This window comes from Opisthocomus hoazin, chromosome 4, assembly GCF_030867145.1.
Source record: "Opisthocomus hoazin isolate bOpiHoa1 chromosome 4, bOpiHoa1.hap1, whole genome shotgun sequence".
Lineage (NCBI taxonomy): Eukaryota > Metazoa > Chordata > Aves > Opisthocomiformes > Opisthocomidae > Opisthocomus > Opisthocomus hoazin.
The window spans coordinates 93,881,755-93,909,197 of NC_134417.1; the positions used below are offsets into that span (position 1 = coordinate 93,881,755).

The 27,443-nt window shown below is 66.9% G+C and overlaps 2 protein-coding genes across 7 annotated transcripts in view; one reads left to right on the plus strand and one right to left on the minus strand.

Moving 5' to 3' along the window:
* On the plus strand, window positions 1–20,284 carry PTPN23 (protein tyrosine phosphatase non-receptor type 23). The gene is made up of 25 exons (XM_075419977.1): window positions 1–131; window positions 3,502–3,576; window positions 4,590–4,717; window positions 5,149–5,225; window positions 7,042–7,091; window positions 7,683–7,814; window positions 8,211–8,291; window positions 9,820–9,951; window positions 10,175–10,222; window positions 10,505–10,561; window positions 11,123–11,181; window positions 11,474–11,553; window positions 11,736–11,850; window positions 12,028–12,093; window positions 13,078–13,223; window positions 13,349–13,669; window positions 14,948–15,102; window positions 15,255–15,406; window positions 15,669–15,848; window positions 15,994–17,869; window positions 17,991–18,175; window positions 19,075–19,179; window positions 19,271–19,409; window positions 19,530–19,634; window positions 19,707–20,284. Exons 1-25 carry the CDS (start codon window positions 48–50, stop codon window positions 20,196–20,198), a joined length of 5,040 nt encoding a protein of 1,679 aa, XP_075276092.1. The 5' UTR covers window positions 1–47; the 3' UTR covers window positions 20,199–20,284.
* Window positions 20,285–22,150: 1,866 nt separating this feature from the next.
* SCAP (SREBF chaperone) overlaps window positions 22,151–27,443 on the minus strand; it is a 78,194-nt gene continuing 72,901 nt past the window's right edge. For all 6 annotated transcript variants that reach the window (XM_075419983.1, XM_075419978.1, XM_075419980.1 and 3 more), the window contains 8 exons: window positions 26,459–26,574; window positions 25,782–26,352; window positions 25,189–25,274; window positions 24,969–25,051; window positions 24,351–24,517; window positions 23,089–23,169; window positions 22,582–22,788; window positions 22,151–22,498 (listed from right to left, as the gene is read on the minus strand). In XM_075419983.1, coding sequence (XP_075276098.1) covers window positions 22,253–22,498; window positions 22,582–22,788; window positions 23,089–23,169; window positions 24,351–24,517; window positions 24,969–25,051; window positions 25,189–25,274; window positions 25,782–26,352; window positions 26,459–26,574 — 1,557 coding nt within the window. In that variant the 3' untranslated portion in view covers window positions 22,151–22,252. The remainder of the gene's footprint in view (window positions 22,499–22,581; window positions 22,789–23,088; window positions 23,170–24,350; window positions 24,518–24,968; window positions 25,052–25,188; window positions 25,275–25,781; window positions 26,353–26,458; window positions 26,575–27,443) is intronic.

Sequence of the window (27,443 nt, forward strand, 5' to 3'; positions counted from 1 at the left end):
GCCCCGCGCGCGGTTCCGGCGGGCGGTTCCGGCGGGCGCAGGCCGGGATGGAGGCCGTGCCCCGCATGCCCATGATCTGGCTCGATCTGAAGGAGGCCGGGGAGTTCGCCTTCAACGCCGCCGTCAAGAAGGTGCGGGCCGGGGAGGCGGCTGGGGCCTGCGGGGGCCCGGGGGGGCGGCTGGAGGGGCCTGTCAGGGGTGGGGCGGGAGTGGCCGGGGGGGGGGGGCGGCTCTGTGAGGGGATTGTGGGGGTCCGTGAGGGGATTGTGGGGTCCGTGGGGGGAGATGGGGGATCTGTGAGGGGAATGTGGGGTCTGTGAGAAGGAGGGGGGTCCGTGAGGGGAGATGGGGGATCTGTGAGGGGAATGGGGGGTCCGTGAGGAGGAGGGGGGTCCGTGAGGGGAATGTGGGGTCCGTGAGGGGAGGTGGGGGATCTGTGAGGGGAATGTGGGGTCTGTGAGGGGATTGTGGGGGTCCCTGAAGGAAATGTGGAGTCTGTGAGGAGGGGGCATGTCTGTGAGGGGATTGTGGGGGTCCATGAGGGGAACATGTGAGGTCTGTGAGGGGAGGAGGGGTCCGTGAGGGGAACATGAAAGGTCTGTGAGGAGAGGGGGGTGTCTGTGAGGGGAATGTGGGGTTTGTGAGGAGAAGGGGGTGATCCGTGAGGGGAATGTGGGGTCCATGAGGGGACAGGTGGGGTCTGTGAGGGGAGGCAGTGTGTGGCGTGCAGGTCAAAGGGTGTGAGAGGGGATCTGTGAGGATGAGGCACACTGGGGGAGGGTGTCTCTGTGAGGGAGCGGACTGCGTGGGGCGTGGGGCAGGGGGCTGGGGGGGGGCTTTGGGGTGTAGAGAGTGTTTGGGGAGCGTAGGGGGTTGGGGATTTGGGGCGGGGGGAGGGGCCCGGTGGGGCAGGGATTTATAGCTGAGGGTGTCTGGGGGGGCTGTGGGGCAGGGTGCTGGGGGTGTCAGCCGGTGGGGAGGACTGGGGCAGGGCTCTGGGGGGGCTGTGGGGCGGAATGGGGTGCGCCAGCTGGCTCTTTCACAGCTCTGCCCAGCGTGGCACCCAGGGAGCGAGACCACCAGCACATCCATGCCCCTATCAGCTCACCCCCTGGCTTGGCCCCCCTCGCTTCGCTCCTTCCTCGGGGCTGCAGGGCCTTCCTCGGCGGCCGGGGGATGAGTTTGGGGAGGGGGGAGCCCCTGGAGCGCTCCCTGCCTGGGACAGAGCCTTCCCCGGCCACCCCGGGGTGAGCTGGCAAGGCCGTCCCCACCGCGTGTGACTGCGCTGGCTCCCGGCTTCCGACGCCGGAGCCGCCCTTCCCCGATCCAGCCTCCGCCGGCAGCGGTCGTATCAACGCCATGGCGGGCGTCGTTAGGCGATCCGGCTCGGCAATGGCCGATCCCTCGCGTCTCCTTTCCCTCCGCTCTCGTGTAAACAGGGGGAGCTGGTTCTGATCCTGGCTGAGTGCTTAAAAGCCCCGAGCCCTTCGTGGTCAGAGGGAGGTTGAGAGTCCGGCGGGTGCGAGGTGACGGGCTCCCGGCAGCCACCGAGGGCTGTGGAGGACGTGACCTGTCCTTGCCGCCCGGGCGGGGACCGAACCGGTGGCTTCGGGAGGTGAAGCACTTAACAAAGCCGCTGTAAACAAGCTCCACCTATGCCTGGCGTTTCCTAGTGCCGCCTACGGATGGAAATCATGATTTATTGACGTGGAAGGAGGATGGGGGGGGTGTTCTCCTGCGTTTGTGCCACTGCCCTGCTGGTTTTCGGGGTGCCAGGGAGGGACTGGCGTCCCCTCGGACCCTGGCAGCGGCGTTAGCGCGGTGGGGACGTCCCTGTGCCGGGACGAAGGCGGCGTGGGATCGCGGAGCTGAGTCATGCCGTGCCAGGACAAGGTGCAGCGGCTGTCGGTGCAGCTCCAGCACTGCCATCCCTGCCTGCCCGGGGCCTCGGGGTGGCACCCCATGGGTGGCTGAGGCAGAGGGGACGGCGGCCTCCCTGTCCGAGCTGGGCTGCTTATCAAAAGCGGGGTTGTTTAGGGAATTTTTGGGTACGGCAGCGGGTGGAAATCTGTTTTGCGAGCCAGGCTTCCCCCGCGGATGTTCGATGGAAACTCTGTTTTGCTGACTGGAGAGAAGTGACAGTGAATAGAAACCCGGTACTCAAAATGGAGAGGGAGGAGAGGAAAAACTCCCTCGTTTCTCCAGCGCTGAGCTGCGTTCACCTTCACCTGAAGTGATCGAGGGTGCTGGCAGCCCTTCGCGTGTCCCCAGCCCGGCAGCCGCCGGGGCGGATCGAGCCCCCGGTGTCTGCCTGAGCGGGGCTGCGGGTCCCCAGGTCTCCCCCGTGGCTGCCGGGAAGGTGGGATGAATTCCTGCCCAGACCTGGGAGGATCCCGAGCTGCCTGCGGTCGGGAAGCGCTGCACTCACGGCATCGTGATCCGAGGGAGCTCAAAACCCTCACTAGAGGCAGGTTTGGGGATCTCGCTCCCCACAGCTCGCTCCGTGGCAGCAGGGGGATGTCACTCGTCACCGACTGCCTTCCTCGGGGACGCCGGAGCGTTTTTATTTCTTAAGGGGTGTTCTGGCCAAGGCCTGGCTCCGGCTCCTCCGTGGTGACTTGAGGAGCCTCCGGCGGGGGCCGCGGCACCGTGCTCTTTTCAGTGGTGCCCAGCGACAGGACAAGGGGCAATGGGCACAAACTGAGGCACAGGAAGTTCCGTCTGAACATGAGGAAGAACTTCTTCCCTCTGAGGGTGACGGAGCACTGGAACAGGCTGCCCAGGGAGGTTGTGGAGTCTCCTTCTCTGGAGATATTCAAGACCCACCTGGACAAGGTCCTGTGCAGCCTGCTGTAGGTGACCCTGCTTCGGCAGGAGGGTTGGACTAGATGACCCCCAGAGGTCCCTTCCAACCCCTACTATTCTGTGATTCTGTGATTCTGTGCTGTTCCGCGTCGGCGCGCTCTATCCCGTTTCATTTCCCTTTCGGCCCTCGCCGTGGTGAGCTGCCTTCCTGGCCAGCCGCCGGCGCGGCGTTCGCCCTCTGACACTCGGCGAGGGGCTTTGCGTTCGTCCGAGCACGGAGCGTATCGGGCGTGAATCCGGAGTGACTTCAGTCCGGTCTGTCCCGTTCGCTGGTGACCACTCAGGACCTCACTGCCGCTTCATTCCGCCTTTTCCGCCCCAGCTCCGAGGTCGGAGTCCGTCAGTTCCTGGCGTGTGCCGGATCGGTGCCTCTCCACAGGACCCTGTGCCCTGGCTTTGCATTAAGCTGAGGTTCAGCAGGAGCTGGGCAAGATTTGGGGGGGACTTTGGGGGGCAAACAAGCTCCAAACCAGGAGATGGAAGGCCCCGAGGCAGCGTGTGCCCCTTCACGCTGCCAGATGTGTCGTGGGGTCTTCTCCTGAGCTTTCCTGGAGAGTCAGTTGTAGCTGTGGGACTGGGAAGGTGGCTCTGGGTGTCGCACGGGGCCCGGCTCTCATCCTTCTCTTCCCCTTCCAGTTTGTCCTCAAGAACTATGGGGAGAACCCGGAGAATTACAACGAGGAGCTGCGGAAGCTGGAGCTGCTCCGGCAGGTAAGCCGGGCTCCGTCCCGAATCGCTCGCAGCCCCGGTGAGACCGGCCGCGGCCGAAGCGGGCGAGCGGGCTCACCGCCCACGCCGTGCTCAAGGACACGTCTGCCGGCTCCCACCGCCTTCCTGGACCGGGATTTGTGCCGGGACGCTGCCACAGCTGCTCCTCTTCTTCGCGGGTGGCCTGCAGATGAGGCTTTCGACAGCCACGCTGCGTCCAGGGCTCCCCAGACGATTCAGGGCTTCCCAAGGAGCGGGCAGGGCCTGGATCTTAGGGCTCTGCTTCCCCCAATTTGGGGAGTTTTGTGTTGGATACAAGTTCCCCGTTGGGCGGAAGGAAGCTGAGACGTGGGCAGTGAAACCAGCTGGAGACAGCAGAGTCTCGCCCCGAGCCGGGACAGGTGCCGGCGTGTGCCGCGCCGTAGGTTGTGTAGCGAGCTCGGGAGCCGGGGTGACTCGCGGTGCTGGCACCGGGGTCACCTCGCCGGCGTCTCCAAAGCGCAGCGGTGGGTGGGTGCTCGAACGCCCCTGACCCGGGATCTGGGGAGCTCTGGCTGCCTGCTCCTGGGTTTAACCCCGAAGCGGGAGGTTGGGAAACCTTTCCGGGATCTTCCGCTCTTCCCTTCCTTCTCCTGGCACAGCTTTGCTGTAGCAGCGGGTCCTGTGCCCTGCCCAGGACACCCCCTTTTCAGTCACCCCCAAACTCCTCCTGTTTTTCACCCTCAGGAGCCCGTGCTGGGCAGAGCAGCCTATTCCGCCGCGAACCGGTTGCTCTGGATCCATAAAGCGGCTCCCTCCGGCCTCATTTTTAGGCGAACGGACCTGTTTTTCTAGCAGGTGTTCTCCGTAAGGCCTTGCTCCTTCTGGCACGGCTGCTTCATCCCGCCGGAGCGGGAGCCGGGCCGTCCCCTCCTGCCTGCAGATCCTGCCACAAATCGGGCAGGCTCCTGCCTGACGCGCTCCCCTAGCCGGGGCGGCCCCTTCCTCCTCCTCCTCCTCCTCTCCTTCCCCTCCAGAGCGCCGTCAACGTACCCAGGGACTTCGAGGGCTGCAGCACGCTGCGGAAGTACTTCGGCCAACTGCACTACCTGCAGAGCCGCATCCCCATGGGCGCCGAGCAGGAGGCGGCCGTGCCCGTCGCCTGGTGAGGATTGGCCTCTTCCCCTCGCCCTCTCCGCAGCGCGGGGCTCGGGCCGTGCGGATTCGGGAGGGATCGGCTCCCAGCGGGCGCTTCCCGCAATGCGGAGGGCGATCCGAAGCGGGGCAGCTGCTCCCCGAAACCAGCGCGGCACAGGGGAGCCCCTGGGGACCCCTCGGGAAACGGCGTCGTGCCCAGGGGATCTGCAAGCCGAGCCGTGACGGCGTCACGGCGCGAGGGGACAGCGCTGAGATCCCCCGGCGTGGCAGAGCTGCTCGGCTGCATCCCACCAGTGGGGTGACACCAGGCCGGAGGGCCCCTTCCCTGCCCCTCGGGGGGAGCGTGTCTCCCGATAAATCCTTTCCCTGGCACCTTTCCCGTGCCCGGGAACGCCGTTACCTCCAGCTACACTGGTGACCAAGCTTCTCTCCTCACAGGACCGAGATCTTCTCGGGCAAGACGGTGACTCACGAGGACATCAAGTACGAGCAGGCGTGCATCCTCTACAACCTGGGTAAGGGTCTGAGAGACCGGCTGCCCTGGGCGCGAGGGATGGCCCCCGTCTCTGCCCGGCCTTCGCTCTGAGCTCCACATCGGCCTTCCTCAGAGCGGCCAGGCCAGGCCACCGGCAGCCGTGGTTGTGCCTCTTCCCCTCTGTGTTGCCTGCGGGGCTGCGTGTTCAGAGCCGCACGAGGAGTTGACTCTGGCCTTTCTCAGAAGCCTCCCCTCCTTTCCTCCCGGTCTGAGCTCGTGTGCCTCGGTCAGAGGCTGCACCGAGGAGGCTGACGTCGGGTTGCAGCATTGCAAATGCCCTGTCTGGCACGGTGACGGCCTCGGTCAGGCTTTGTCCGGCTCATCCGGCACCCCGGCTCCTCGAAAGCAGCCTGCAAAACCTGGACTCGGTACAAACACATCTGCTAAACCAGCAGAGCGTTAAATACTCACTCTTTAATACGGAGGGTTTGTTCGCAGCCCGGGACTTTCCTGTGCTGAGTGCCTTGCGTGCGCAGCCTCTTCACAGGGCGCTCGGCATGTGGGTGCGCTCCGAGGTGGGTGTGCCGAGTGCCGAGGTTCCTGGCTGGGTGCTGCTGGGCTGCAGATTTCGGCTTCTCTGGTACAAGAGAATGACATTAAGGTTGGAAAGTCCTCTAAGGTCACCAGGTCCAACCATCACCCCAACATCCCCATGCCTGCTCAACCATGTCCCCAAGGGCCGCATCCCCACGGTGTTTGAACCCCTCCAGGGATGGGGGCTCCCCCACTGCCCTGGGCAGCCTGGCCCAAGGCCTGACCACTCTCTCAGCACAGACATTTTGCCCAATCTCCAAGCTGAACCTCCCCTGACGCAGCTTGAGGCCATCGCCTCTCGTCCTGTCGCTGGTTCCTGGGGAGCAGAGACCAACCCCCCCTCACTGCACCCTCCTGGCAGGGAGCTGCAGAGAGGGAGAAGGTCTCCCCTCAGCCTCCTCTTCTCCAGACGGAACAGCCCCAGCTCCCTCAGCCGCTCCTCAGCAGACTTCTTCTCCAGCCCCCTCCCCAGCCTCGCTGCCCTTCTCTGGACACGCTCCAGCCCCTCCAGGTCCTGCTTGCAGTGAGGGGCCCAGCACTGCACACAGCACTGGAGGGGCGGCCTCAGCAGTGCCCAGTCCAGGGCCACCATCCCTGCCCTGCTCCCGCTGGCCACCCCATTGCTGATCCAAGCCAGGATGCCGGTGGCCTTCTTGGCCACCTGGGCACACTGCTGGCTCCTGGTCAGCCGGCTGTCGCCCAGCACCCCCAGGGCCTTTTCCACCGGGCAGCTCTCCAGCCGCTCCTCCCCAAGCCTGCAGCGCTGCTGGGGTTGGTGTGACCCAAGGGCAGGATGCGGCCCTTGGCCTTGTTGACCCTCACACAGTTGGCCTCGGCCCATGGATGCAGCCTGCCCAGACCCCTCTGCAGAGCCTTCCTGCCCTCGAGCAGATCGACGCTCCCGCCCAGCGTGGTGTCCCCTGCAGACTGACCGAGGGAGCACGCGATCCCCTCACCCAGATCACTGATGAAGATGTTGAACAAGACCGGCCCCAACACTGAGCCCTGGGGAACAGCACTGGTGCCCGGCCGCCAGCTGGGTTTAACTCCATTCCCCACCACGCTCTGCCCTCGGCCATCCAGCCGGTTCTTCATCCAGCAGAGAGTGCACCCGTCCAGACCACGGGCAGCTGGTTTCTCCAGGAGGATGCTGTGGGGAACAGCGTCCAAGGCCTCACTGAAGTCCTGAATTCCCCGGAGCAGCGCGTGGGGGCTGGCAGGGTGTCTGCTCGCCCCGCTGAGCTGCCGTCCTCTTCCCGCAGGTGCGCTGCACTCCATGCTGGGCGCCATGGACAAGAGAGTGTCCGAGGAGGTAACGATCCCCCGGGTCCTCCCTCGGCGCTTGGCCTCTCCCGCGGGGTTAACAGCCGCCGGCCGGTAGCACCGAGGACTTCTCCTCTGTAACCTGGGTGGTTACGAGCACCTCGCTGTCGGACACCAGCTCTGGATGTCTGCTGTGACCCAGTATCACTGTAGATGTCCTGAGGGGCCACCACCCTCGTGGTTGTGTCCCTCCCTGCCCTGTCATTGCCGTCCCTGCTCCAGCGAGGCTCTGCCTGCTCGCTGGCCGGGCTGACCTTCCACCTTCAGCGTGTGGGGCCAGGAGGGGAGAGATCTGACACAGCTTGGGGCCTGCACCGAGCCGTTTGGAGCCAGGGACTCGCTCCAGGCTCATAGTGGCTAATTTTTGGGGTCTCGGGGGAGGCAGGGAACATCTAACTCCTGCTGAGCTGGGGTTTATCACCCTAACGCCCCGTGTGAAGGGAGGTCACTGCTTTTCCAGTCTTGCCAAGGTCTCCATGAATTCCTCGCGTCCAGCAGCGCGTGCCCGCGGCCATGGGCTGGCTCGGCGCGGGTGCGAGAGGGCCGTGCACGCCCGATGCGTCTTCTCCCATCTCCTCAGGGCATGAAGGTTTCCTGCACCCATTTCCAGTGCGCTGCCGGGGCGTTCACCTACCTGCGGGATCACTTTCCCCACTCCTACAGCGTCGACATGAGCCACCAGATCCTCAACCTCAACATCAACCTCATGCTGGTAGGAACTGGGGTCTGCCTCTGCCGGGGCACTGGTCGCACTGGGGCGGCTGTGTGCCTCGGGGGCAGCTGCTGCTTGGCTGGGAGGGTTGTTTGTAGGGTTGGATGCTCCCTGTGGGGTCCAAGCACTTGGAGCGGGGTGAGACGGGACCCCGTGGGGCTCTTCTCTGTGGGGTCCGGGCTGCTGTGGGCTTGAGGGTCTCCCAGTAGAGAAAAGGGGATTTGGGGAGGCAGCGGGGAGGAGGGACGGCTCTGCGCCCGGGCTCTCGGGGCTGGCGTTTACAGTGCTCCGCTGACCCCTCGAGAAGCTGGGGGGGTCCTGCCAGGGGTCGGGGTGCTGGCGTGGGCACAGCGGGGTGTCCCACGGCGCAGGGGAAACCGGGTGTTCCCCTCTCAGGGCCAGGCGCAGGAGTGTCTGCTGGAGAAGTCCATGCTGGACAACAGGAAGAGTTTCCTCGTGGCCCGGATCAGCGCCCAGGTGAGCTCCCGGCCGGTCTCCGCTGTGCTGAGCTCCGGGTCTGGAGGGAAGGGATGGCATCCAGAGGGACCTTGGCAGGCTTGAGGTGGGTCTGTGGGAACCTCATGAAGTTCAGCAAGGCCAAGTGCAAGGTGCTGCACGTGGGTGGGGGCAACCCTAAGCGGAAATCCAGGCTGGGGGTGAAGGGATGGAGAGCAGCCCTGAGGAGAAGGACTTGGGGGTGCTGGGGGTGAGAAGCTGGACATGAGCCACCAATCTGCCCTGGGCTGCATCCCCAGCAGCATGGGCACAGGGCGAGGGAGGGGATTCTGCCCCTCTGCCCCGCTCTGCTGAGACCCCCCCGGGAGTCCTGCGTCCAGCTCTGGAGCCCTCAGCACAGGGCAGAGCTGGAGCTGTGGGAGCGGGGCCAGAGGAGGCCCCAGCAATGATGCGAGGGCTGGAACCCCTCTGCTGGGAGGAAAGGCTGGGAGAGCTGGGGCTGGGCAGCCTGGGGAGGAGAAGGCTGCGGGGAGACCTTAGAGCAGCTGCCAGGGCCTGGAGGGGCTGCGAGAGAGCTGGAGAGGGGCTGGGACAAGGGCAGGGGGTGACAGGACAAGGGGTGATGGCTTCAAGCTGAGAGAGGGGAGATTTAGATCACAGAATCACAGAATGTTGGGGGTTGGAAGGGCCCTCTGTGGGTCACCCAGTCCAACCCCCTGCCCAAGCAGGGTCACCCACAGCAGGCTGCACAGCACCGCGGCCAGGCGGGGCTGGAATATCTCCAGAGAAGGAGACTCCCCAGCCCCTCTGGGCAGCCTGGGCCAGGGCTCCGTCACCCTCAGAGGGGAGAAGTTCTTCCTCGGGTTCAGCTGGAGCTTCCTCGGCTTCAGTTTGTGCCCGTTGCCCCTTGTCCTGTCGCTGGGCACCACTGCAAAGAGTCTGGCCCTGGCCTCCTGACCCCCACCCTGCAGATATTTAGAGGCATTTCCAAGGTCCCCTCTCAGCCTTCTCTTCTCCAGGCTGAACAAGCCCAGCTCCCTCAGCCTCTCCTCCTAGGAGAGATGCTCCAGTCCCTTCCTCATCCTCGGAGCCCTGTGCTGGGCTCTCTCCAGTAGCTCCTCATCTTTCTTGAAGTGGGGAGCCCAGCACTGGACCCAGCACTGCAGATGGGGCCTCACTGGGGCAGAGCAGAGGGGGAGGAGACCCTCCCTCGCCCTGCTGCCCACACTCCTCCGAATGCACCCCAGGAGACCATTGGCCTTCTGGGCAGCCAGGGCACGCTGCTGGCTCATGGTCACCCTGTTGTCCACCATTTAGATGAGGTAGAAGGCAGAAATTCTTACCTGTGAGGGTGAGGAGGCCCTGGCCCAGGCTGCCCAGAGAAGCTGTGGCTGCCCCCTCCCTGGCAGTGCTCAAGGCCAGGTTGGACGGGGCTCTGAGCACCCTGGGCTGGTGGAAGGGGTCCCTGCTCGTGGCAGGGGGATGGAACTGGATGAGCTCTAAGGTCCTTCCCAAACCATTCTGGGATTCTCCCATCCCTCTCCCATAGGTGGTGGATTACTACAAAGAGGCCTGCCGGGCGCTGGAGAACTCGGAGACGGCCTCACTGCTGGGAAAGATCCAGAAGGACTGGAAGAAGCTGGTTCAGATGAAGATCTATTATTTTGCTGCTGTGGCCCACGTAAGTGGGAAGACCAACTCGGGGGGGCTGCTTGGCTGTGGTGGGGGGACCTGCCCTTTGCTCCCACCGCGGCTTGGGCTGTGCGCGTCCGCTGTGGAGCGGTGCTCACCACGACGCGGCCGACGGAACGGGCTCTGGCTGCTCTGGGGGCTTTCCTTGCCCGTTTTGAAGATCACCCTCGAGTTAACGAGCTCTGACGCCGCTGATGTGTGTCTCCTTGCAGCTGCACATGGGAAAACAGGCCGAGGAGCAGCAGAAATTTGGGGAAAGGGTAAGCAGAGCCGTCTCGGCCCATCTTCTCCAGTCCGGGCTCGCCCCGGGAGGGTCGAGTCTTGGGAAGCGATTGTCACGCTCGTGACACTGGGTATCGGCAGCCCTTGGGGACAGGAGTGCGTCACCAACGGTGTCCTGCCCCGGCGAGCGTTTGGGGGTGTTCTCAGAAAGCCCCGTTACGCTGAAGGAAGCTGCGGCCCTCGGGGGCTGCTGGTGATGTTCGTGCCCGAAGTGAGGGCACCTAATTCTGTGCCAGCCCTAATTCTCGCTCTCTCTGCAGGTCATCTACTTCCAGAGCGCTCTGGATAAACTCAACGAAGCTATCAAGCTGGCAAAGGTGCGTTCCGGCTCCATCTGGCAGCGCTTAATTGGCTTTTTAAGGTCACCGTGCTGGGGCCTGGCTCAGGCCAGCGGGATGCCAGACGGGGAAGAGGAGAACTGGTGCCAGTTTAAAAGCTTTCCTTGCCGTTTGGTCGGTTGGCAAACCGGCGCTGGCTTCCCAAAGCGTCACCTTGCATCCCTCTGGGACATCCAGCCAAGCCCAGGGCTCTGGTATCTCCTGGCCGCTCGGTCTGCCAAGGCTGGAGCGGGGTTTGGTTTGGTTTCATCGTTCAGGAGCCCCGTGGGGGTGTGGGTCTGCAGCGCCCAGCCCTGCCGCCTCGGTGGGCTCCCCGCGGAGCCCCCCGCTCGGGTCCCGTGGCAGGGTCTGCGTGTGAAACCGGGAGACGTGGCGGCTGTGGGCAGCTCCGTTCCTTTCTGGGGCACGAGGAGAGGTGGAGAGGTGGCCGCTGCCGGCTCCCGGGCGCGCTGGGGCTGCGGCTGTGGCACGCAGGGCTGCGGTCGGCTGGCACAGCCCTACCCGTTCCCTGCCTGTGCCGACTTGCTCTCGTTCCTGCAGGGCCAGCCCGAAACCGTCCAGGAAGCCCTGAGGTTCACCATGGACGTGATCGGTGGCAAGTGAGTCCCCGCACGGGGCACCCCCGGCCGTCTCCGTCCCGCTTCTCTGTGGGTGGGAAATACCCGGTGGCCGGAGCCACCCCGGGGAGCGTCCCCGGCGTCCCCCGACGCGCAGAGCCAAGCACCCCGCGCTGCCTGAGGCTCTCGGGACGTGCGGCCGCCGTGGAGGCTGCTCTTCACTCTCCCCGGGGCGAGCCCGAGCGAGCCAGGGCTTGGTCCCACTGGGAGCGAGCTCGGGGAGCCCGGGATGCCGCCTGCTCCTCACCAACGTGTCACCACTCCTTGTTTCTAGGTACAATTCGGCCAAAAAGGACAACGACTTCATCTACCACGAAGCTGTCCCTGCGCTGGACACCCTGCAGTCCGTGAAAGGTGAGGCTGGGCAGTGCCCTCTCCCTCCGACTCCCGATGGGACAGGGACACGCTCCGTGCCACGCTGCCCTGCTCTCCGGGGATCTGCCCGGAGCGACGGTGCTGAGCAGGAGGACGTGTTTTGGGAACGATCGGTTCCCCGTGGAGGCTTCAGGCACGTGCTGTGTCTTCACCCCTCCCAGGTGCTCCGTTGGTGAAAGCCCTCCCCGTCAACCCCACGGATCCAGCCGTCACCGGCCCCGATATATTTGCCAAGCTGGTGCCCATGGCTGCCCACGAGGCCTCTTCCCTGTACAGGTGAGTCCCGGGCGGGCACGGCTCCGGCCGGAGCGGGACACGGAGCTGAGGGTGCGGATCTCCAGCACCCAGCTCAGCGAGGAGCCCGTGGCCCAGCTCACCCTCTCGGCAGGCTGAAGGGAGCTGGAAGGGGGGACACCAAACCATTTTTTTTTTTTATTTTCTCCTCCATCACAGCGAGGAGAAGGCCAAACTGCTGAGAGACGTGATGGCGAAGATCGAAGCCAAGAACGAAGTGCTGGAGTACGTGTGAGCCGTAGCGGAACGGGGCCTTGGGCCGTTCCTCCCTGCTGCCTGGCGCAGGGCTGTCCCGGTGATCCCCTCGCTGGGTTTCCCGCCCTGGCACCCGACGGGAACGCAGACACCCCTGATCTGCCACCCTGGTCAAGGTTGAGTCCCAGTTTGCCCAGCTCTGGGGCAGACCCCGTCCCCCAGTATGTTCCAGTCCCCGAATTCACAGAATCACAGAATGTTGGGGGTTGGAAGGGCCCTCTGGGGGTCCCCCAGCCCAGCCCCCTGCCGAAGCAGGGTCACCCACAGCAGGCTGCACAGCACCGCGGCCAGGCGGGGCTGGAATATCTCCAGAGAAGGAGACTCCCCAGCCCCTCTGGGCAGCCTGGGCCAGGGCTCCGTCACCCTCAGAGGGAAGAAGTTCTTCCTCGGGTTCAGCTGGAGCTTCCTCTGCTTCAGTTTGTGCCCGTTGCCCCTTGTCCTGTCGCTGGGCACCACTGCAAAGAGTCTGGCCCTGTCCTCCTGACCCCCACCCTGCAGATATTTCGAGGCATTTCCAAGGTCCCCTCTCAGCCTTCTCCAGGCTGAACAAGCCCAGCTCCCTCAGCCTCTTCTCCTAGGAGAGATGCTCCAGTCCCCTCCTCATCCTCGTCGCCCTGCGCTGGGCTCTCTCCAGTAGCTCCTCATCTTTCTTGAACTGGGGAGCCCAGCACTGGACACAGCACTGCAGATGGGGCCTCAGTGGGGCAGAGCAGAGGGGGAGGAGACCCTCCCTCGCCCTGCTACCCACACTCCTCTGAATGCACCCCAGGAGACCATTGGCCTTCTGGGCAGCCAGGGCACGCTGCTGGCTCATGGTCAACACCCTGTAGCTGCGCTGAGGCCGTCGAGGGCAATGCTGCGGTGCTGCGCCCCGATCTTGGGGAGTTTGGGATGGGGGGGACACCCCGGGGGGAGGCTCTGCCACCCCTCAGGGGCTCGTTCTCTCACCTGCAGCCAGTTCATGGACTCCATGCAGCTGGACCCCGAGACCGTGGACAACCTGGACCTCTACAGCCACATCCCCCCCGTCCTGATGGAGAAATGCGCCGCGCTCAGCGTCCGCCCCGACACCGTCAAGAACCTCGTCCAGTCCATGCAGGGTGAGGACACGGGGACACTGCTGGGGGGGGGACACCGGGGAGGTCTGGGCTGGCCCCACTTCATTCTCCAGGCTGCTGGGTCGATGACCGGGTCCAGCCCTTGGCCACCCCTCGTCTCTCTCCAGTGCTCTCCGGGGTCTTCACCGATGTGGAGGCCTCCCTGAAGGAGATCCGAGACCTCCTCGAGGAGGACGAGGCCCAAGAGCGGAAGCTGCAGGAGCTGCTGGGGAAGGTCCCGGCACCCCAGGGGTCCCCCCCGCCACCCTCCCCGGGCCTGGCCGAGGTCAGCAAGGAGTGCTCCAAGTACGTGGAGGTGCACGAGAAGGCCAGCTTCACCAACACCGAGCTCCACAAGGCCATGAACCTGCACATCGGCAACCTCCGCCTGCTCAGCGGGCCGCTGGAGCAGGTCCGGGCCGCGCTGCCCTCGCCCGCCTTGACCGAAGGTGAGCGGTGCCATACCGGGGGGAAGGGCTGGCCGAGCTCGCACCCATCCCGACCCCACGCCGGGCTGGGGGGGAGGCAGGTCCCCTTCCCCCTCACAGAATCGCAGAATCCCAGCACGGCAGGGGTTGGAGGGGACGTCTGGGGGTCACCCAGCCCAACCCCCTGCCCAAGCAGGGTCACCCACAGCAGGCTGCACAGCACTGCAGCCAGGCGGGGCTTGAATATCTCCAGAGAAGGAGACTCCCCAGCCCCTCTGGGCAGCCTGGGCCAGGGCTCCGTCACCCTCAGAGGGAAGAAGTTCTTCCTCATCTTCAGCTGGAGCTTCCTCTGCTTCAGTTTGTGCCTGTTGCCCCTTGTCCTGTCGCTGGGCACCACTGCAAAGAGTCTGGCCCCGGCCTCCTGACCCCCACCCTGCAGATATTTAGAGGCATTTCCAAGGTCCCCTCTCAGCCTTCTCTTCTCCAGGCTGAACAAGCCCAGCTCCCTCAGCCTCTCCTCCTAGGAGAGATGCTCCAGTCCCCTCCTCATCCTCGGAGCCCTGCGCTGGGCTCTCTCCAGTAGCTCCTCATCTTTCTTGAAGTGGGGAGCCCAGCACTGGACACAGCACTGCAGATGGGGCCTCAGTGGGGCAGAGCAGAGGGGGAGGAGACCCTCCCTCGCCCTGCTGCCCACACTCCTCTGAATGCACCCCAGGAGACCATTGGCCTTCTGGGCAGCCAGGGCACGCTGCTGGCTCACGGTCACCCTGTCGTCCCCCAGCACTCCCAGTCCCTCTCCGCAGAGCTGCTCTCCAGCAGCTCAGCCCCAGCCTGTCCTGGTGCCTGGGGTTGTTCCTCCCCAGGCGCAGGACCCTGCCCTTGCCCTGGTTGAGCTCCATCAGGTTCCTCTCTGCCCAACTCTCCACCCTGTGCTGCCCTCCCGCCTCTCCAGGGTTCCACACCTCGCTCCGTGCCAGGATGGGGCTTGTCCCCCCCCCTGAAGAACACTTGAAACGGGGTCCTGGTGTGGGGGCAGAGTGGGCAGAGACCCCGTTCCTGTCTTTACCACAGCGTGTGCCAGCGCGGGCCGGAGCCTGGCTCCTTGGTTCCCTCCCTGCGGCTGCAGCACGGCTCGGGCTGGGGAGGCCGTGCTGGGCTCGGTGGGGGTCCGGCTCGGTGGGGGTCCGGCTCGGTGGGGGTCCGGCTCGGTGGGGGTCCGGCTCCGTGGGGGTCTGGCTCGGTGGGGGTCCAGCTCGGTGGGGGTCCGGCTTGGCCGCTCAGCCCTCCCCCGTCCCGCAGACGACAAGCAGGTCCTGCAGAACCTGAAGCGAATCCTGGCCAAGGTGCAGGAGATGCGGGACCAGCGGACGTCCCTGGAGCAGCAGCTGCGCGAGATGATCCAGAAGGACGATATCACCACCTCGCTGGTCACCACCGACCGCTCTGAGATGAAGGTGGGTGCCAACCGCTGTGGGGTCGGGGGGGAAGCCCCTTCGCGTGCCACACGTCCCCGTCAGGGTGACAGCGAGCGCTCTGCCCCGTCCCCTCCTTCCCCTGAGCCTCCCCGGTCGCCTGCGGCCCCTCAGATCCTCCCCTCCCTCGGCAGAAACTCTTTGAGGAGCAGCTGAAGAAGTACGACCAGATCAAGGTCTACCTGGAACAGAACCTGGCCGCCCAGGAGAACGTCCTGAAGGCCCTGACGGACGCCAACGTCAAATACGCGGCCGTGCGCAAGGCCCTGGCCGAGGTGGAGCACAAGTGAGTGCCGCGCGGCGCCGGCCGGGGTGTGGTAGAGCGCCTTCGTTCCCCGGTGGGCTCTGGGTGCGTGGGGACAACCCTCTCCCACCTTGAGGAGAGGTGAGGGGGTCACCGCCGGCTTCTGTAGCCCGTCCCTTGCTGTGGGCCACTGGTGTCCATCCCAGGTGGGTGCTGGTGGGTTCCTCGGGTCCTAGGAGCGGAGACGTAATGCCAGGCTGGAGCTGGGTGTCCCCGCTCAGCCCCTCGTCCCCGTCCCCCCCAGGTGGAACACCACCGTCCAGACCTTGGTGACCTCCTACGAAGCCTACGAGGACCTGATGAAGAAATCGCAGGAGGGGAAGGACTTCTACACCGACCTGGAGGCCAAAGCCGCCAAACTCCTGGAGAAGGCCCGCGCCGCCTGCCGAGCCGCCGAGGCCACCAGGCAGCAGATCCTGGAGCGGTGGGTGCCGCTGCGCTCGGGGACGCGACGCCGGGGTCCCCGCTGTGACCCCCACCCCCAGCGAAGCACCCTTGGGTGCTGCTGGGCGATCTGGGCTTTGACTTCGGCGCTGAGCCCCTCTGCTCCCCTCCCCCCCACCCGGCAGGGAGATGAAGAAGCAGCCCCCACCTCGGCCCACGGCCCCCAAACCCGCTCTGCCGAAGCCGCCGCCGGAGCTGGAAGCCGCAGCGCCGGACGCCGGCGCCGAGCTGCCGCTGCCGCCCTCCGCGCTGGCCGCCATCGCCCCGGCGCTGGCCGCTGGCCCGCGGCCCCCCGAGATCTTCCCGCTGGCGGCCGGGCTTGCCAGCGCCCCGCTGCCGCCCTTCGCCCCCGCCCGCTTCCCCGGGACCCCCGCTCTCCCCGGGCGCTACCCGCTGCCGGCGGCACCCAGCTCGGCGCCGGGGCCCTTTCCCCCCGCCGCGGTGCGGCTCCTGCAGCCCTCGGCCCCCGCCGCCGCCCCCCAACTCTTCCCGCTGGTGCGAGGCCCGCTGCCGCCCGGCTACGCGGGACCCCCCGGGCTTCCCCCGCGCTCGTCGCCGCAGCACGGACCCCCGCCCGCGCCCGCTGCCTCCTTCGGTCTGGGCCAGCCCGCGGCACCGGCCCCCGGCCCGCTGCGGCCCCCAGCACCCATGGGTGCCCACCCCGAGCTGGCCACCACCACGGTGGACAGCGTCCAGGCGCCCATCGCCAGCTGTGCCACACCCCCGCGGCCCCCCGGCCCCTTCCTGGGGCCCCCCCCTGCCCCCTTCCCCTACGCCCAGGGGGGGCTGCAGCCCTTTGGGCAGCCGGCCCAGCTCCCCTTCCCCCCCGGCCAGCACCCGCACCCCTTCGCCCCCCGGCCTGGCGCGGAGGTGCCGCCGGCGCGGGGTCCCCAGCCCTTCCCCCCGACCCCCTTCCTGCCCCCTGGGAGACCCCAGGCCCCACTGCCCTTCCAGCCTGGCCCCCAGCCCCCCTTCGCCCCGCAGCCCTACCCCGGGCAGCCCCCCCTGCTCTTCCAGCTCCCGGGGCAGGAGAAGCCCCCCCCGCAGCCGGGGTCCCTGCCCTACCCCGGGGTCCCCGGGCCGAGCGGCCCCCCCGCCCAGCCCCTGCACCCCGCGCTGGGGGGGCTGCAGCCGGTGCCCGCCAGCTCCCCGGCGCTGCCCTTCGCCCCCGGCCGTGCCCCCCCCAGCACCCAGGTCCCCCCCGGCCCCCCGCCACCCCCCACCAGCCAGCCCGCTCCCCACCGCGTCCCCCCGTCTCCCAGCCTGAGCCAGGTGCCGGGCGCGGTGGTGGTCCAGGGTCCCCTCGTCCCCTCCCCGGCCCCCTCCCCGCAGCCGCCCCTGCCCATGCAGCCCCCATGCAGCCTGCCGCAGAGACCCCCGCCCTCGCTGACGCCGGGTCCCGCCACCGAGGTCCCCTTCCAGCGCCAGAGCTCCTCCACCGACGACCTCCTGTCCTCCAGCCCCGAGAGCCAACACGGCGGCTCCAAGGCGGCCGTGGGGCAGCCCCCGCTGCAGCCCACCAAGGCGGACGCCAAAGAGGGGCAGAAGCCCAAGGCGGTGCGGCTGATCGAGAACGATCCCTACGAGAAACCCGAACGCGTCCTGCGCTTGCTGGCCGAGCTCGACGGCTTCCGCGGCTCCGTGGAGCGGTTGGAGCGCCCGGGACCCGGCGGCGCGACCGAGCTCGACGCCGTCTGGAAGGAGCTGCAGGACGCCCAGGAACGCGACGCCCGGCAGCTCTCCATCGCCATCGCCCGCTGCTACTCCATGAAGAACCGCCACCAGGACATCATGCCCTACGACCGGAACCGCGTCGTCCTCCGCTCGGGCAAGGACGACTACATCAACGCCAGCCGCGTGGAGGATCTCTCGCCTTACTGCCCCGCCGTCATCGCCACGCAGGCCCCGCTGCTGGGCACCGCCGCCGACTTCTGGCTGATGGTCTACGAGCAGAAGGTCTCCGTCGTCGTCATGCTGGTGTCGGAGCAGGAGCTCGACAAGGTAGACCCGTCCTTGGGTGAGCTGGGGTCACCGTGCGGTTCCAGGCCACGGTGGGGACACAGGAGGGTCCCACGGGCGCCGTGAGGGTCTCCTGACGGCGCGTTTCCCCCCCCCCCCACAGCAGAAGGTGCTGCGGTACTTCCCCCCGGAGCGGGGCCAGCCCGTGGTGCAGGGACCCATCACCCTGGTCCTCACCAGCCTGAAGGTCACCCCCACCCACGTCGAGAGGATGATGACGCTGCAGTACCGCGACCAGAGCCTCAAGCGCACCGTCGTCCACCTCCAGTTCACCTCCTGGCCCGAGCTGTACGGCGCTGGGGGGGTCCCGCTGCGGTGCGGGGGGTCCTGCTGCAGCATGGGGATGGGGGGGTGGCAGCTGGAGTCCCGCCAGAGCTGCTCCTTCTCGGGGTGTGGGGGGACCCCGAGGGGGGGGGGCCCAGGGGTATGGGGCTGACCCCCGGGGTGGGGTTGGGACCCCCGAGGTGGGGTTGGGGACCCCAGGGGTGGGGGGGTGACCCCAGGGGTCAGGGTCCCCAGGGGTGGAGGGGACCCCAAGGGTGGGATGGGGACCCCAGGGATGTGGGGTGATGTTGGGACCCCAGGGGTATGGGGGGGACCCCAGGGGTATGGGGGTGACCCCAGGGGTGGGGGGTCTCAGAGGTGGGGTTGGGACCCCAGGTAGGGGGGGACACACCAGGGGTGTGGGGGTGACCCCAGGGGTGGGGTTGGGACCCCCGGGGTGGGGGGAACCCCAAGGGTGGGGTGGGGATCCCCAGGGTGGGGACCCCCGGGATGTGGGGGGGGACCCCTGTGGTGGGGTTGGGGCCCCAGGGGTGGGGGCAGACCCCAGGGATGGAGTGGGGACCCCAGAGGTGGGGGCAGACCCCAAGGGTGGGGTGGGGTGGGGACCCCCAGGGTGTGGGGCAGGACCTCAGGGGTGGGGAGGGACCCCAGGGGTGGGGGGTCCCCACGGGTAGGGTTGGGATCCCAGGGGTGTGGAGGGGACCCCAGGGATGGGATTGGGACCGCAGGGGTAGGGGGGAGCCCAGGGTTGTGACCCCAGGGGTGTGGAGGGGACACCAGGGATGGGATGGGATGGGGACCCCAGAGCTCTGGAGTGGGGAGGGTGCTCGGGGCAGGCTGACACCACCGGGTGGGTTGCGATGGGGACCCCCACCCCACTGGGTGTCCTCCCCTGTCCCCAGGGGTCTGCCCGACAGCAGGGGGAGCCTGGTCCGCTTCATCCAGGAGGTGCACGGCCACTACCTGCACCAGCGCCCGCTGCACACCCCCGTCGTCGTGCACTGCAGGTGAGCGGGGCTGGGGGCTCCCGTGGAGCAGGGGGGGTCCCTGGGGGTGTTCCCCCCACCCCCTGACGCCGGGGCTGGGGTCTCCCCGCAGCTCCGGGGTGGGCCGCACCGGGGCCTTCTGCCTGCTCTACGCGGCCATGCAGGAGGTGGAGGCGGGCAATGGCATCCCGGACCTGGCGCGGCTGGTGAGGCGGATGCGGCAGCAGCGCAAGCACATGCTGCAGGAGAAGGTAGCGGGGCCGTGGGGAGGGGGCTGCAGCCCCCCAGGAGTGTTTGGGGGGGGGGGGGCTGCTACCTGCAGGGCCTCACCCTGCCTTCCTCTCCCTCCTCCTCCTCCTCCTCCTCTGCAGCTGCACCTCAAGTTCTGCTACGAGGCCGTCCTGCTGCACGCCGAGCAGGTGCTGCTGCGCCACGGCGTGGGTGCCCCCCGGGCCACCAACAGTGCCTCCCCCAAGGTGGGTGCGGGCGGGGGGGGCCGGGGGGCCGCTGCCCACCCCCCCGGGGCTGACTGGGTCCCTGTCCCACAGCTCTACATCCCCCCGGACCCTCAGGACCTGGTGCTGGGGGGGGACGTGCCCATCAGCTCCATCCAGGCCACCATCGCCAAGCTGAGCGTCCGGCCGGCCGGGGAGCCCGCGGCGGGGGGGTGGGCGCCGGAGCCGACCCCCCCGCCGGACACCCCTCCCGCGCCACCCGAAGCTGCAACAGAGCCCCCCGCGCCCTCCCCGCCGCCCGCCGTCCCCGAGCCCCCCGGCGAGGCCGAGAGCAGCGACGGGGTGACGGAGCCCCCCGAAGGGGAGCCGGCGGCCCCCCCCGCCGCCCCCTCCTCATCCTCGCTGGAGCTGCTGGCCTCGCTGACGCCCGAGGCCTTCACCCTGGACGCCTCCCTCAAGGGCAAGCAGCGGATGAACAAGCAGAACTTCCTGCAGGCGCAGCCGGGCGAGGGGCTGCGCGGCCCCCGGCCCCCCGACGACCCCCTCAGCATGCTCGACCCCCTCTGGACGCTCAACAAGACGTGAGGGGCCGCCCCCCACCCCCCCCCAAGCCTCCCCCCCCCCAGCACTACAGCGTAACACCGGCGTCGCCACACATTCTAATTAGAACTGATTGATTAATTTCTTTTTTGGGTTTTTTTTTTTTTTTTCTTTTTCAGCTCTTTGCTACTAAAATAAAGAAGAGTTGGCTCTGCCGCCGGGCCGGGCGCGGGTGCTGCTCCCTGCCCAGCCTGGGGGTCCCGCCGGGGTGGGGGGCACGGCCAGGCGGGGTGAGCGCCGTTGAATGCCGGGGTCCCGGTTACAAAACACGATCCGGTACAAAAAGCGTCCCCTGGACAGTACGAAGCGGACAGCCGGGTGTGGCCGTCACCGCGATGCGGTTGGCAGAGCCCACCGGTGTGCCACCCTCACCAGGGTGTGGTTAAGAGAGCCCACCGGCATGCCACTGTCACCGTGATGTGGTTAGCAGAGCCCACTGGTGTGCCACTGTCACTGGGATGCGGTTGGCAGAGCCCACCGGTGTGCCACCGTCACTGTGATGCCATTAGCAGAGCTCACCGGCGTGCCACCATCACCAGGGTGTGGTTAAAAGAGAGTCCACCAGCATGCCACTGTCACCGTGATGCGGTTAGCAGAGCCCACCGGTGTGCCACCATCACGATGTGGTTAAGAGAGCTCACTGGTGTGCTGCTGTCACCGGTGTGCCACCATCACAGCGATGCCATTAACAGATGTCACTGGTGTGCCACCATCACCAGGATGTGGTTAAGAGTCCACCAGTGCGCTGCCGTCACCGGGACGCGGTCAGCAGAGCTCACTGGCGTGCCACCATCACCGGGATGCGGTGAAGAGAGCTCACCGGTGTGCTGCCGTCACCAGGATGCCATTAACAGATGTCACTGGTGTGCCACCACCCCCGGGATGCCATTAATGGACATCGCTGGCATGCCACCATCACCGTGATGCCGTTAGCAGAGCCCACCGGTGTGCCACCATCACCGGGATGCGGTTAAGAGAGCCCACTGGTGTGCTGCTGTCACTGGTGTGCCACCATCACCGGGGTGTCACCGTCACCAGGGTGCCACTAACGGACATCACTGGCATGCCACCATCACCGTGATGCCGTTAGCAGAGCTCACCGGTGTGCCACTGTCACCGGGATGCCATTAACAGATGTCCCCAGCCTGCCACTGTCACCGGGATGCCATTAATGGACGTCCCCGGGGTGCCACCGTCACCGCGATGCGGTCAGCAGACCTCGCCGGTGTGCGCCCGGGCAAAGAGCGCGGCACAGGGCTCTGGGGGCTGGCGGGGCCGGGACCCCTGGCCGCGGGGGGGCCGGGGCAGGGTCTGTCACCCCCCCACCCCTGGGGAGGGAGCGGGACCCCAGGCCGCGGTGCTGCCAGCCCCTGGCCGGGCGCGTGGCTCCGGCTGTCCCTGCCCGGGGCGTTTCTCCCCAGTCCCGGGGGCGAGGGCTGCTGGCCCCCTCCCAACCTGAGAGAAGCCCCCTCCGGCCCCGCAGCGAGGGGAGGAGGAGGAGGAGGAAGGTGGGATCGCTGCCAACCGGGCGAAGGAGAGCCACGGCAGCTCAGCGGAGCGAGGGCGGACGCCGGCACGGGCGCTGCCGCCGCCGCGCTCTCCTGCCGCAATAAATAAATATATACAGCACATAAATAAATAGAGGGCAGGGCCAGGACGGGGCCTGCTGCGCCCGGAGGCACGTGGGGCCGTGCCAGTGCCCCGGCGCGGTCACCCCGTCCTCCCCGGCTCGGGCGCCGCTGCCTCCAGTGCTGCTGGGACGGAGCCGCGCTTGGCGACGGGCACCGCTCCCCCGGCGCTGGGCTCCGTCCTCCGGGGAGCCGCTGCCGCACGCTGCGCCCCGCCTCGGGTTCCCGCAGCCCCTGCGTCTCCCTCCGTGGGGTCCCGGAGCCGGGGTGCAGAGGGGGCCACGAGGAGGGCAGGCGACAGGCAGCGGCAGAGCGACGGAGCGGGCGTCCCCGTCCCCTCGCCTGCCCGCGTCGCCCTCGACACCGGCCGCGGCCGCGCTCCGCCCGCGCTCCAGCGCCCGCCGCCCCTCCTCAGTCCAGTTTCTCCAGCACCGAGGGCACGTAGACCAGGCTGAGCTCGCTCCCGAAGTTGCAGACGATGGCGGCGTTCTCCAGCACCAGGATCTGCCGCGCGGGCTGCGACTCGTTGCTCTTCCCCAGGTAGACGGTCTGGAGCAGGTCGCCGTAGCCGATGTCCCAGAAGGAGACGCAGCCCTGGCCCCCCGTCACCAGCAAGTTGTCGGAGATCACGCCCAGGCTGGCTCCGCAACCCATCTCCTGCGCGCAACGGGAGCGCGTCAGTGGGGACCGCGCCGCGGACGCCGCGCTCGAAGCCGAGCACCCGCTCTCCGGGTACCAACCTGCTGGATGGAGTAGAGCTTGATCCCCGAGCTGCGGTCCCAGATGCTGATGACGTCGTCCAAGCCGCTGCTGATGACGCAGGATGTGGTGCAGGTGAGGGAGGTGACGTCCCCTCGGTGGGCGTACATGTGGCTGACCTTGCTGCCCGTCAGCACGTCCCAAAGGCAGATGGCCCCGTCCTGGCCCCCGCTCGCCAGCACCATCGTCTGCGAGGACACGGCAGGCTCCGTCGCACCCCGCGGCTCCGCAGGGCCACCGAAGCCACGCACGCTCCCGGGCCGCGGGCCGGCATGGCAACGGCGGGCGGAAGGCCGAGCCGCCGGCTCCCGCGTGCGCGAGCAGGATGGAGGTGACAACCCCAACCCGGCTGCGGAGGAACCCCAACCGGAGCAGCGCGGCGCTGCCTTCTCGCTTCCAAGCGGAGCTGCGACACCGAACGGCCGCGGGTGCCCCGGAGCGGGGTCCCGGCAGCCGCGGGCGAGGCCGTTCCCCGAGCTGCGCCTCACCTGATCGATGTAGACGGCCGTGATGGCTCCCGAGTGGCCCTGCAGCGTGAACAGGCAGCACGAGTCCTCGAGCCGGAAGACCTGCAGGGAGGAGGAGGAGGAGGAGGAGGAAGACGTGAGGCTCGCTAACGAAGCGGCGGCTCTCTCTGTACTGGCCTTACTGCTGTCCCCTCCCCGATCAGAGCAGCGCCGGAGCTTGCAGCGGAAGGGGGGAATCAATGCCCATGGGGCAGCGGCGCGCGTGGCTGAAGGGGGCGGCTGCTGCCTGGAGGGACAACTTGGATTCATAAATTCATTGGATACTGGGAAAAAATTCCCCCGCGGAAAGGGGCTGCGTGGGGAAGGGGCCGAGTCCCCAGTCCTGGGGGTACTGAAGAGGTCTCGGGGACACGGCTCAGCGGGGGACTTGGCCGTGTCAGGTTTATGGTTGGACTTGGGGACCTTCAGGGTGTGAGTCTCCTTCTCTGGCGATATCCAAGCCCCGCCTGGCCGCGGTGCTGTGCAGCCTGCTGTGGGTGACCCTGCTTCGGCAGGGGGTTGGGCTGGGTGACCCACAGAGGGCCCTGCCAACCCCTGCCATTCTGTGAGCTCGGGCTCGGTTTGACAAGACACTGCTGGCAGGGCCCCGTCCCTCTGCCCCCAGCGAGGAGCCCACCGGGTGGGACACGGGGAGCTGCAGGCGCGCACCGGGCTGGACGCCCACCACCCCCGCTCGCCTGCCTGGCACAGAATCACCGAGTCATCAGGGTTGGGAAAGAATTCTGAGGTCACCAAGTCCAACCGTCACCCCAACACCCCCACGCCTGCTAAACCATGTCCCCAAGGGCCACATCCAGACGGTGTTTGAACCCCTCCAGGGATGGGGACTCCCCCACTGCCCTGGGCAGCCTGGCCCAAGGCCTGACCACTCTCTCAGCACAGACATTTTGCCCAATCTCCAAGCTGAACCTCCCCTGACGCAGCTTGAGGCCATCGCCTCTCGTCCTGTCGCTGGTTCCTGGGGAGCAGAGACCAACCCCCCCTCACTGCACCCTCCTGGCAGGGAGCTGCAGAGAGCGAGAAGGTCTCCCCTCAGCCTCCTCTTCTCCAGACGGAACAGCCCCAGCTCCCTCAGCCGCTCCTCAGCAGACTTCTTCTCCAGCCCCCTCCCCAGCCTCGCTGCCCTTCTCTGGACACGCTCCAGCCCCTCCAGGTCCTTCTTGCAGTGAGGGGTCCTGCTTGGACTGGAGATGCAGATCCATGCAGGGATGAGGAAGCCTCACCCTCAGCGTGTGGTCCTGGCTGCCGGTGACCAGCCGGCCCGCCGCAGCCTTCAGCGCGGTGATCGGCTTCTGGTGGGCGCAGGAGACGGTGTGGGTGAGCTGGCACACGACGACATCGCTGCTGCTGAACACCGGGGAGGACGAGATGCTGCTTCTGCTCGGGGCGCCTGCGGCGAGACGCGCGGGTCAGGCCTCACCGCGGCGGGGACGGCCTCGCGCCCCGAGACATCGCCCACAAACGGCGGGGGATCGGGGTGCCCGGACGCTCGGCTTCAGGGAGGTTGACCCTGGTCCCAGTCCCCACCACGGAGCGGTTCTGTGCCGAAGCCCCAGGCCGCACCGTGCCCGTGCGAACGGACCTCACCGGAGGAGAAGTGAGAAGTGGGGAGGACAGAGGCACGGGGCAGAGCTGAGCCTGGAACGCGTGTCTCAGCCTCCAGACCTACGCGCCCGAGCAAAGCAGCACTCGAGACGCTCTCCCTACGCAGGGAACCCCCGGAGCCTTCCTCCCCTCCCCACGGCAGCCGGCTCGGCACGCCGGAGCGGGTGTGAGGAAGAGTCAGCAGCAAGGAGGCAAGGGAAGAGGAAAGGCTCGGTGGAGCGCGGACGCTTGCTCACCTCGGAACTGCAGGTGATTCAAGGATGTGTGCGTCTCCAGCGAAAAGAAATCCAGCGAGCCGTTCAACCGGGCGGCGACGATCCTGAGGGACAGACGCGGGTACGTGGGGGGAGAAGCCGCTCCCCGCTCCCCCCGGGAGCAGACCCCCTCCGAGGCGGAGCACAACCAGCGCGGCAGCGCGGTGAGGAGCGGGAGACCACCGCGCCCAAACGCCGTTACCTGTTGTTGAGGAAGACGAGCGCTGTGATGCCCGACTGGCCTTCGTCGTTACTGCTGCGGAGGGTCCCCTCGATGGCATCCCAGACCTGGAGGGAGAAGGGGTTCAGGGGCAACGGGCACAAACGGAAGCAGAGGAAGCTCCAGCCGAACCCGAGGAAGAACTTCTTCCCTCTGAGGGTGACGGAGCCCTGGCCCAGGCTGCCCAGAGGGGCTGGGGAGTCTCCTTCTCTGGAGATGTTCAAGCCCCGCCTGGCCGCGGTGCTGTGCAGCCTGCTGTGGGTGACCCTGCTTGGGCAGGGGGTTGGGCTGGGGGATCCCCAGAGGGCCCTGCCAACCCCCAACATTCTGTGATTCTGTAGGAAAAATTCTGACTTCATTACCAAAACCAAAATTAAAATAATTCTGAAAGTCTCTCAGTGGAGGCGATTTAAATTTCTGATAAAAACTTGGTTCAAAACCCGCATCATTCCTACAGAATTCCTATTAATTTTACCTCATTTCATGACTGACCGGTACCGTCACTTAACGACGTGGCAATCTTTACGCCTCTCCAGCCCTGGCGAGGTGCTGGCAGCCCACCCCTCGCTCCTCACCTCCAGCTTCCCGTTGCTGCGGCCAGCCACGATCAGGTTCCCTCGCAGGTCCAGGCTCCAGACAGAGCTCTCCATGTCACCTCCCCAGGAAGGGAGCGGTGATGATTTGTCAAATCCCATCAAAGCTTCGTCCCCCAGGCTCCTTCTGCGGGCGCCGCAGCCTCCCTCGTCGGTGCCGCAGCCCAGGGAGCGGGCAGCGCCGCTGCCGGCGCAGAAGCCAGCCTGCCCGTGCGGGGCTGCGAGGCCAGCGAAGCCGACGCAGTTGGAGGTGCCGTGTTCCTCGTACACTTTGCCCACCAGGCTGCTGAAGTCGTAGCCGGCGTCTTTCTGGCGACCGCCCACGGCACGGAGCCGCGTCTCTGACTCGGCCACCTTCACCTGCTCGGAGAAGTTCGTGTCAATGAGAGACGTCAGGTCCGGCTGGTCGCAGAAAAGCGGAGGTTGGGGCGGGCCGAGCATCCGCTTGAGCTGGTGACCGCTCTCGAAGGCGTCGTCGGGACCGTTCTTGCCATCCGGACTGTGATCCCAGCTCTCCTGGTAATCAAAAACGCCGCTGCTGTCTCTTCGCAGCCTGAAACACAGGAACAAAAAGGTCGGCCCTCGCGCCTCCGCCGTCGGAGAGGGCTGGTTTCGCGCAGAGGGGTTTGCGCCGGGCGCCGAGCGCGGGTGCTGCTCACCTGGGCTTGGGAATAACGGTGAGGCAGTCGCCGGTCTGAGCGTCCCACACGCGGATCTGGCCCACCAGGCAGCAGCTGACCAGCAGCATCCCATCGCTGGCCAGACACTCGATGTCCTGGGAAGAACAAGCACAGCTGAGCGCGTGGCACCACCGAGGCCTCCGGGCTCTGACAGTCGCCTGGCGTGCGGCTGAGGAACTCCAGAGGTGAGAAATCTGAGGTCAGAACTAGGTGGCTGGCTAAGGGACACGGAGAACGCGAGCACGTCTTGGCCGGAGGCCCAGATGTGCACAGAGCTGCTGCAAATCAAACAGACTCCGTCTGTCTGCGCTTTCCCTGACCAAGCAGGGGCTGGAGAGACGGCAGGACCAGGAACAGAGGTGCAGCTTCTCGGGAAGACACGGCGCAGCGTTTCGAACTCCACCCGAGTGGATGCCCGAGCGCTTTGTTTCATCTCAGAATGGGAAGGAACATCGCAGCTCTGCGGGGAGGGACTGGGAGTGCTGGGGGACGACAGGGTGACCAGGAGCCAGCAGCGTGCCCTGGCTGCCCAGAAGGCCAATGGGATCCTGGGGTGCATTCAGAGGAGTGTGGGCAGCAGGGCGAGGGAGGGTCTCCTCCCCCTCTGCTCTGCCCCACTGAGGCCCCATCTGCAGTCCTGTGTCCAGTTCTGGGCTCCCCAGTTCAAGAAAGATGAGGAGCTGCTGGAGAGAGCCCAGCGCAGGGCTACGAGGATGAGGAGGGGACTGGAGCATCTCTCCTAGGAGGAGAGGCTGAGGGAGCTGGGCTTGTTCAGCCTGGAGAAGAGAAGGCTGAGAGGGGACCTTGGAAATGCCTCTAAATATCTGCAGGGTGGGGGTCAGGAGGCCGGGGCCAGACTCTTTGCAGTGGTGCCCAGCGACAGGACAAGGGGCAACGGGCACAAACGGAAGCAGAGGAAGCTCCGTCTGAACCCGAGGAAGAACTTCTTCCCTCTGAGGGTGAC